Source organism: Chaetodon auriga, chromosome 14, assembly GCF_051107435.1.
Source record: "Chaetodon auriga isolate fChaAug3 chromosome 14, fChaAug3.hap1, whole genome shotgun sequence".
In the NCBI taxonomy this organism is placed as follows: domain Eukaryota; kingdom Metazoa; phylum Chordata; class Actinopteri; order Chaetodontiformes; family Chaetodontidae; genus Chaetodon; species Chaetodon auriga.
Window position 1 is genome coordinate 13,587,177 of NC_135087.1, and position 10,365 is coordinate 13,597,541.

General features: G+C 45.2%; 1 protein-coding gene across 4 annotated transcripts in view; it reads right to left on the reverse strand.

The window, feature by feature from the left end:
• The window catches only part of kif26ab (kinesin family member 26Ab), a 70,784-nt gene extending 64,179 nt beyond the window's left edge, over positions 1 to 6,605 (reverse strand). For 3 of the 4 annotated variants that reach the window (XM_076748799.1, XM_076748798.1, XM_076748797.1), the window contains exons 1-2: positions 6,253 to 6,605; positions 3,858 to 4,076 (exon numbers count right to left, since the gene is read on the reverse strand). In XM_076748799.1, the coding sequence (XP_076604914.1) occupies positions 3,858 to 4,076; positions 6,253 to 6,387 (354 nt within the window). In that variant the 5' untranslated portion in view covers positions 6,388 to 6,605. Of the gene's footprint in view, positions 1 to 3,857; positions 4,077 to 4,306; positions 4,527 to 6,252 lie in introns of those variants that run through there. The other variant, XM_076748800.1, reaches the window with a different exon arrangement.
• Between the last annotated feature and the right edge of the window lie 3,760 nt (positions 6,606 to 10,365).

Consider the following 10,365-nt stretch of genomic DNA (forward strand, 5'->3'; position numbering starts at 1 on the left):
CAGCCTCATGGTACAAATTAATTCCTGCACCCGCATTCATAGTCACACTCACACACACCATCCATAACAGGCTTGGACACACTGCGCATACATCAGCGGTATGTGGCATTCACGATTAGGTGGTGGTTTGCACACCAAGATTTAAGCTTGATACACTTTGATCTCCATGGTGACCCGGTTCATTTTGGATCCTAAATTCAGTTTCACCATATCCAGAAGGGAAAGGTCATCGGAAAGGTACAGCCTAGATGCATCTGACCCCAGCCTCCAGCAACTTAATCCAAATGTTTGAGCCCTCACAGCCCTGCAGAGGTTCTCTGTTAGTCAGTCGGTGTACTCACATGGTCCTGCTTGTTTATTCATAGGCCTCAGTATTTATGAGTGGGTATTAGCACTGCTGACCTGCAGTCACTGCAACATACCAAACCCTAATGTATATTTCAACAATTATCGGTGAAAATGCATACATGGAATGGTTTGACATATTGGTAAATATGCTTATTCACTTCCTTCCAGAGATACCATTCTCATGTATGCACACTTACTTTAAAGCTACGTAGAGTCAAAAGCCGATTCGCTTGGCTAGCAGCTAGCCTTGCATTTTGCACTGCTAATCCAGGAAGTGACACACAAGCCTTCACAACAGCACAACACAATGTTTTTTACATTTTGATTTTGTACAGATTAAACAAACAAGATGTGTTAATTAGTGAGATTTAGAGATGCGAGAAGGTGCCTTCGGACAGAGCCAGGCTAACTGTAGCCGTTTCCCCCAATGTCCTGTCTTTATGATAATCTAGACTAACAGGCTGCTGGCTCCATCTTCATTAGCATACAGACATGAGAGTGGTATCAATCTTTTCATTTTACTCTCAGCAAGAAGGCAAATTAGAGTATTTCCCAAAATACTCCTGTAAATTTTAACTTTATCTTCAAGGATTCTGTCAACCTGAGCAACGATGCACCTCCTTGCATATTTCATCAACACAATCCAGTCTTTTGGGCTCCTATTGTCCCTGAATGTCATCTCTCACATGCATCAGCGAATACAATTAAGGTAAGCCTTTTCAAAAAAGGATATCAAGTGACAGCGCTCCTGTCTAAGCAGTGACTGAGCGGCTTGAGCTGCTCCAGCCTGGCCACCGGCAAGGAATTATAGTCCTTACAGGTCACAATGACCGCAGGCTTCGTGGATCCATACAATCCTGATCACCTATTGTTGTCACTGACACGCTCTTAACTTTTTCATGAGATGGTTGACGGCACAAAAACACACTGTCCTCTCATTCCATCTCATCAGCACACACAACCAAATTATGAAGTATCCCTTTCAGGTCTGAGACTTACAAAAAACAGAGAACAGTTTGCATTTATGAGCTGAGGTCGCTCTAATCCAGTTGCAGGGTCCTATCTGCCTGTGTTTGCAGAACCCCTGATTACAGTAAGAAGCTAATTGCTTTCTTTGAAGTTGAGATTTAAGTGATCATCTTTCTTTACATCATACCTCACCTAGCCACTGTGTCCAGCCACAATGAGCACAGTCTATAATTATTGAATCCAGACTGTCTGCTGTTCACTATTGAAGTTATTCTTTACTGTAGGTTTTAATTATGCAAATTAAGTAGGTGAATTCCCTTGATTAGATTAAGTCTGGAGGTTGTCTGTGCGGTTTTTCTCTGTCCTTTTAGCAAAGGACATTTTTTCTTCCCAGGGTTTTTTTAATCATCTTCTGTCTGAAAAACATAAAATGTGCCAAGGCAGCTCAAACTTAAGGGTGGGAGCTCAAGGACACAATTTCAGCGAAGTTAATTTGGGGTTGAGGCCTTCAACACAATGTCATAAAATATTTATAATCAGAAAAACATTGCAAATGGTTTGTGTTGAGGGCGATGGAGTTGCATGCATTGTTTAAATAGTTTCAAAAAGTTGTCAAACACAAAGACATTATGCACTGCTGCTCTTGAAATGAAGCAGGCATTTTGAGGCAGGAAGCATGAAAGATATTTAATTGCTGCCAGTGGTTGTGGACGCACAAAGAAATAATTTGTCATCTTGAGTTTTCTAATGTTGGCTGCAAAAATATGACCGTGTTGTTGCCAGGGTTCACCTACAACAACTTCCTAGGCTACAGTTAGGAGGGAAAAGGCCTTTACTTCCCTAAATTTCTTGCAGGACATATTGTAAGCAGCTTCCAGTAGACCCAAACAGGAAAACACAAGAGCTGTCTGGGAGGCTTCAGTGTATGTGAACAGTGAACTTTCCCTCTAGCAGACGTCGTGTATAAAAACACATTCACTCTACCCAAACACTCTTCCCTGAATTATTATCTACTCTGTACTACTACTGTATTCAAACAATAAGTCTACAGGCCTGCTGAGGGGGAGAGGGATGTCTGGGGACCAAGCCGACTTCCTCTCCACAAAAAACGGGACGGCGGGCGGATGGGGAGGGAGGGGAAGTGCGACCTCGGGTAGACGGTCTCCGCTCACGTTTTTCCCATGAAAACCACAGACACAACACTGGCCGGACCCTGGCAGGTAGCGTGATCCCAGACACACCAACAGGACACCTGAGTCGCCCCCGTTGACCTCATTCCCTCCATGGAGGAAGCAATTTGGAAGCGATCATCCATAACCACGTCCATCCTATGAGGCCCAACAGGTGGGCAGCTCAAACTCCCAAAGACAATGGGTTTATTATCCTTCAGCTGAAGCGGCCCATACCATAACCCCGGTACAATAAGAGCACCCTGCCATTACTGTTTGCCACCCCAGAATTAAGGCCCAATTTAAACGTCAACAAGAGCAAAATAGGGGGGAAATGGGCTGCTCCCATCTCTGTCTCCAACACAGAGCACCTGGTGAAGGCCGCAAAGTACTGCTGAAGGGTCCCACACTAAAAAGGGGAGGTCAGTTCCCATAGCAGATAAAGGCAGTCAGGGGTAGGCTTAATGTGTTTACAGGGTGGACTTACCCGATACCTGAACATAGATCTGATACGCTCAGAACAAATATTAGACCACACATGCAGATGTCTCAAACAAGGAGCCCAGGTGATTCAGAAATGCCCCCTTGTCCCTTGTCTACCTGTCCCCTTATGAACATCGGCTGCTGTGGGATTCGGGGTGAGCCTCGAAGAGCTGTAATCCAATCTGACTCTCTCTGGGACTCTCTCTCTCTAAAACGGGACAACAAAGGTGAACCGACCCGAGGGGGCAAACCCAGCCCGCCACAACAACAGCAGTCTCAGGGCCTATATTTAACAGCGGTGGGAATTGTAGGAGCAGCCATACAGGAACACTTTCAATGCACAGCGAAGGTCGACTGGGACTTTAACTTCCTCCTCAGTCTCCAACATGAGCGGCTCGCTCATTTCAACTCCCCCGACCCCCCACACCCAGCAGCAAAATAAAGAGATAAGCATTGTTTAGCTAAACAATGGGCCACTTTCAAAGTCTCAAAAGCTTCCATTTTCACATCCAAGGCCAGCATTTGAAGTCAAGCATGTAATAAACAACTTTACAAGTGGATGGTGAGAGCTTTCTGGGTACTATTAAAAACCAGGGAGAGGATCAGATTTCATTGTCCATAGATGTCAGCATTAGGAGCAGGTGCAGGTGTGCAAGAAAAGCCAAAAGACAGACATGTCACAGGAAAGATACAGCTTCTGCCAAAGCTGAAGTCCAATGACCGTTCGACTTTCTGAATCTAATTTGAGTATTTTAAAACGTAAAATACTGCAAAATAGCAATGCAACTCGGGTGATCACACTATTTCAAACTTTAAGGTGTGAATTATAGTGAAGCTGTTTGGATTTGGCCTAAAAGATTGTGGGGGAAAAAGGGTGATTAAACCAACCTTCAGTGAGTTTTGATCTGCCAGAGCTAGGGCTTGCTTCTTCAGCTCTGCGACTTTCTGTTGACATTGCTGGCAAAAGCTTCCCTTCTCCTCTGACTCGGAGATGGAAACCGACCCGGCGCCCTCGGGAGGAGGCCGGCTACTGCACCGCGCGTCCTCCGCAGAATGAAGTCTTTTTCTGGGGGTCACCGGAGACTCTCCGCTCGGACATCCCTCCACCTTCAGCATGAGGAAAATGTTTGGTTAACATCAGCTGTAACAATGACAACAGGTCAGCGCTCCTGTGCGCACAAGTGTGAGAGTGAAACTGTTTGTTTGTACCTTGACGACAGGTTTGAATACAAGGCACCTGTCCAAGTGCGCACCAAACAGACGCAAGTGTGCGTCTTTTTCTGTTAGGTGTAAACGATCCTATTTCTACGCCCAATCATGTGCAGTGGGAAACTTACAGTGAACATGCGGTTGTTGGGGTCCCTTCCATCAGGAGCTGCACTGCACCCGAATGAGCTCATTCTCCCAGATTAAGGTTACACCTTCAGGAGAACGTCCTCGAGAAACACCAAACTCAAAGGTTTTGCAGCTGCAAAAACGCGGGGCAGAGCCATAGGCTGAACTGAAGACCTGCCTCAGGGTCACCAGTCATTTGTCAGATTGAACTGGACCGATAGCCGCTGATCGAAGGCAACTGGTGAGAGTGTGCCATAAGTTTACAGCGGATGAGTTTTGGTGCAGGAGGGCGCTCAGCGGTGCGCAGGAGGCGGTGTTACTCCTGAAATGGGAGGGCTGAAGAAAACTTTTCCTGCGCAGCGTCGGCGGACTGTGTGAGGGTCCAGGTCTGTTATTATGCCTAGACCACTTTGAACAGTCTGTGTGGTGAGCAGTGATACATTAGTCTACTTATTGAACCCGTTAAATATCTTTCCCCCTCATTTCCTCTTGCACTGAGGTTGTGAAAATCATTTTATTCCACTCTGTCTGAAACATATATGCTCTGTATCAGCTTTTTACAGCTCTCCACTAAATCTTTATCATGCTTGAACTGGGTGAAGCAGTCGACCCCCAGACTCCTTGTTTTTATGGCTTCGCCATTCCATTAAATGACAAATTTGTAGATGTTTGAGCGTCATAATGTGCACATTTCCCTCAAATTCCGTCTGGAAATTTAGGCATCTTTGGAAACTTTGGTATCGCCACTTGTGAGAGTTTGGCTGCAAAACAAGAGTTTGTTATTGAAATGAATTATTGAAATGAATTATGAATTCATACATAAATTATGAATTCATGTATTCACTAATAAGATCACGAGACTGTCATCATTTCCTCAGTGTTCACTGTGTTTCACATTAAGCACATTTTACAACAGTAAATTGAGTTCAGGGTGGGTTCAGGGTTCAGGGTTACGTTTTAAGGAGCATAACGTAACAGTTATGTGTTGATTCACTGGTCTGTCAGACCACCCTCTAGAAAACAGAACAGATCATTTCTGCCATAAGGCTTCTGTTTCAGCTGAGACGGCTCAGTTTCAGATCACACCAGCAACAGTTGCCTCTCCTTCCAGGTGCAGGACTGCCTCTGTCTGGTGTTGGTGTCTGGCGCCATCCTCTGGCCAAAACACAGAGCAGCATCTCCCAAACTGGAAGGGTGGGGGTACTAAGGTTAAATATTTAATTGGTAAACTTTGAATATTTCATGCGGGTGATGTAAGCGACAGTGGCCACATGCGCTGCTGCCCCCCGCATCTGACACGGTTGCTCTTTTTTCTCCCCTCAAACGACCCACTTAGTGAAACCTATAGTCATGTGTCTTCTGGTTGTCCAGCTCTTACCAAATTGTAGACGATGTGACGGGGCAAACTGAGCACTATGGAGGGTCAAATACATTTTCTGTGCTTATCAGGTCGGGCTGCAAATGATTTTATGCTGCAAAAGAAATTTTCTGAAAGACGCGCAAAGATGTGCGTCAGGAAACAGGAAACTAAGATCATGATTAGTCTTTATAAGTCTTCAGATAATCTACAAACGCTCCCACTATAAGTTATCAGCCATATTTGAATTGAGTGTTGATGGACAGCGGCTTCTCATTTAGATTCTCAGTTTCTTCCAAACCTTCGGAGGTATTTTGGCCAAGTAATAGTTAAAGAGAATAAAAGTTGATCGCTGGCCGAGACGCATTTATTTGCAGCACGGTTTTGTGTTCAATGAGACAAACTGATGATGAGTTTGAGGACGAAAGAGGGGACTGGAGATGCTGCGAGGTGCTGTTCAAGGTCCTGAAAACCGGACAGGAGCCGTCACATCAGTCGTCTGGCTCGTCACTACTTGCCAATAATTTTCTAGCACACAAGCACGAGATAATTCTTTTTAAGATAACGTACATCCCTTCAGGATGCTCTTACCTTTGTTTTTCTCTTCAGCAGGTGACTTGTAAATCCAAATATAATGTCGGAGTCAACGAAGATTGTCCCCAGGTCTATGACGCTGGGGTTGGGCTTCCCAGCTCCGGGAGACCCCGACGAGTTTGGCAAAGCCATGTGGGCTGCGAGCGTAGCCTAGAAAATATTCCACTCCTCCGGAAACCTATTTGACTTGTATATCCATCTAATTCTTTTCTCTCGTACCCTCCAAAAAGACCCGCAAGGTTTTTTAATCCGGACATCCAGTGACTCACGGGGAGCGCTCTCACGTGTGCGTAAAACAACCTCTCAGATTTCCAGTGGTCCGACAAGACAATGAAGAAATACAATCCATCTGGCACGCAGAGGGAAAAGGTTTATATCCAGTGAAAGACTTTTTGAGCCACCCCGAGGCTCCTTGTGTCTGATCTTTGAACGCTGCAGGTCTGAGAGGGAAGGAGCATCTAGTGCGTCTGCTGCTCTCTGTCTCTCTCACTCCCCCCGTTCCCCCCCTCTCTCACTCACTCTGTCATCCTCTCTCTCTCTCTCTCTCTCTCTCTCTCTCTCTCTCTCTCTCTCTCTCTCTCTCAGTCTCCCTGTCAGACAGTGATGACCCGCTCTCAGCCCCCCCATCAGAAGATGTAAAGTGCACAATAACAATTCTGGCCATAACCCCTAACGACAGATCTCCTGTTATGTCCCTATCATATTCATGTGGGTACTCACAGTGTGTCTGTGGAGCACGGTAATGGCCTCATCATAGCTTACTTTATGGTGTTTCTTTCTCCTATATAATATCTCTGCATGATGTACTGTGTGGTGTTGCTATAGAGTCCTGTAATTGTATTTCTGACAAGGGAATATCAAATAGGAGACACTTAAACTCTTATTGCCTTACAATGATGATGAAACTCAACTGCAGGGGTAGGTTTTTTTTCCAGTCAAATGAACACTGATACGATTTTGATTGATTTCAATATACTTTAATACAGGTTACATCAAAATCGAATCAGTCCAAATTTGCTTTGAAATAATCGACTAATGCTGAATAAAACTCTCGTGTCACCTCCGAGAAACTCATTGATAAGGTGTCTGTGGCTCCTGGTGCTACAATGCAGCAAAGATCTGGTGATATCCTTCATCTGGTCCAGCCGGCTGAGGCTACTTATCCCACAGCCTGAGTGGCTGAGACCACCAGGTAGTTGCATGTGGTCCAGGGGAGCCATTATGTGGATGTAATTAGGCTGACTGTGCAGTGTTGAAGACATTGTGGATGCATAGGCTATCAATGAAAAGCAGACCTCACAGAGCAGTGTGTCAGCTCGGTTTTAATGTGTGTGTGTTTGAAGCAGAGAGACAGACTGTAGTGATGATGTCATCCACACGGAGCTGCACCACACTCGATGAACAACAGCGCGACAGCACCCGCTGAGACACGGGCATGTTTTCTGAGTCACAGCTGGACACTGCGCTCAAATCACATGCAGTTTAAGTGTGGCAACTCAAACAAAAACTGCATGAATCAGTGTCTAGTTCACTGACTTTGGATTTAAAGGGACATTCCTGTGATTTACTGCTATAATGCTGGACAACTGACAAGAGACAGATTGTATAAAACTGTCAAAGTCAAAGCAGCAGAGGGGAGACATCCTGACTTTTAGTGCCTCATGTGGGCGAAGTTCACAAAAACACTGGATCCTACATTTCCCATGATGCAACAGGCTTAATTAATGCCCATATCTGTCAAACTCCATGCCCGCTGTTTGTAACATAGTCTTTCTGTTATATAAATATATATTCTCAAAGTCTAAAGCGAGATTACCCTCACAGTACATCACTATGACATCATTAGGATTCATTTTCAGACTTTATGAGGCTTCCTCCAAAGCCACGGAGGACATATTGCGACTGTCTTTACAGGTTGACTTTCACTTACGATGTGGAGCACGTGCAGTGCTGCTTTAACTGAAAAAAACAGCGAACAAGCTGAAGGGAAATCATATTTAAGGTGGATTTTCCCTTTAATTGTTTGATATTTCCGATGTAGCTCATTGGTTCCGGGGCTGACTGCAGATGGCTGTTAGAAGAGACTTTTATTTAACCTTTAATTCCTGTTTGCAGTGAGAGATGGTGTAATTTAGACTGAATCAGATCATTGTTTCTTAACCTCAAAGCTGCAGGTCACCAGGGCGCAGGGAAAAAGTTTGGGGGCCTTTTGCAAATTTTTACTTTTCAGCAGGTCAGAGAAAAAAAAAATCAAAGACTCTCGTGCAACAGTGATGCTTTGACAGCGGAGCAGAGGGGGGTAAATAATAAATATTCTCGGGATGAATAAATTATTTCTGATCCCACGCAAACACCTCGCAAACAACGCCGCTCATCACCCCACAGGAATACACGCACGCACGCACGCACGCGCCCGCACGCACGCACTTTTGGTGACGGGGTGGAGGCAGGGGCTGTCAGCAAAGCGATAATTACAATCCATAGTGAAGATGATTTACCACGTCCGTCACCCAGCTCTCCCTGCTGGAGGAGGTCTGGGTCGGGTGTCCCCCGGCCGCTGATGAAATTCCTGGGACTGGGGTCCCCTGGGAGCGCGTGTGCTGCTACATCTGCTGCCCTTGCGCACGCACAGGGAAATCGCTCTGGGCATCTCATTAATGCCTCTCCTATGTCTTATCCCCTCGCCTGTGAGACCTCTGCAGCTTCTCCCGGTGCACGGTCAGGCTTTGTGAGAAACGTTTAGCAAATATTGATAGTTCTTGGCTCATGGAGGAGATCAAAGGGGGGCAAAGGAGAAGGGGGCTGTCTAAAAGGAGAGGGGGAATAATCGGTGCACAGCGCTTTCATGAATGATTTATGCGGTATAAAGTAGCCTATGCCTTTGGGGGAAAGGCGCTCGGATTTTCTTTTCCTAGAGTTGTGTCAGATTTAGAGTCTTTGGGTCAGGTTTTCCCATCCAACTAGTCCCGAAAATAAAAGATGTGAATACAGACGAGAGTGTTAAGAATTTAATTAGAGTCTAACTGAGTCGAATATGAGGTTTAATGAGTGTAACAGATATCCAAAGTCCAAGAAATCTCTCATAAATCAAGATAAAAGTAGAGATAGTTGGCGAATTATTTACCTGCTTTTCCAACAAAAAATAGACATCATCCCCCTCTAGATTGTCAGATTAGATGCAAAATGAGAGCAGACGCAGTCATTTTGCCATATTTACCACAGCAGGAAGTTTCAGTACTTTGGACAGCGACCATCCCCGCAGACTCACGGTCCATCATCCCACACGGACTCAACAGAGACACATGATTCTTTATTGACTTGTTTTAATCAGTATTTCAATAATAGTAAAGCAGCCAAAAAAAGAAAAGAAGACAGGTCTGTTACTGCAGCAGCAGAGCAGTTAAAAATGTGTGTGTATGTGTGTGTGCCAGCAGAATGAAATTACTGAAGCCTGATGAGTTTTACAGCCCCCTCACAGCTCCTGGACTGCAGTTGGTATCGTAACACAAGGGGGCACAATGAGAGTAGACGACAGAGAGACATTAAGGGAACAGAGGAGCAGAGGAAATCACACACTTCTTCTAAAATCATTAAGTCATGTCTTCAGAGAGGTTCACCTTTTTTCTTTTTTCTTTCTTTTTTTTTAAGATCCATTCAAAGGCAGTATTTTCCCAAGCTGAGCGCATTTGTCTGACAGGTCAAGTGGTCCTAAACATTTCACAATTTTCTCAAAGAACTGTTGAACTGTTGAGAACCACTTAATCAGAGAGACCACACACTTCTTCAGGGCAAAGTCCGTCCGTCAAACTGTTGGTTCCACTGGTGAAAGAAGAAGAAGAAGAAGAAGAAGAAGAAGAAAAACAGCGGCTAAGGTTAGTTTCCTGACACGACCTGCGGGCAGTGAACGCATCACCGCAGCACATTTCAGCGTAAATCCGCAAACACAAGCAGAGGGCCTCAGCCGACGACAGGCAGTGTGTCAAGAGGGCTTACCTGGAGGAGGTGAGCTCTGTCCTCTTGCGACCGTGTTTCCTTGGTGTCATCTCTGCCAGACTGAGTGACTGCACAGTTAAGAGCTCTTTATATAGTGTTTTGGGGCTAGGTCCATAC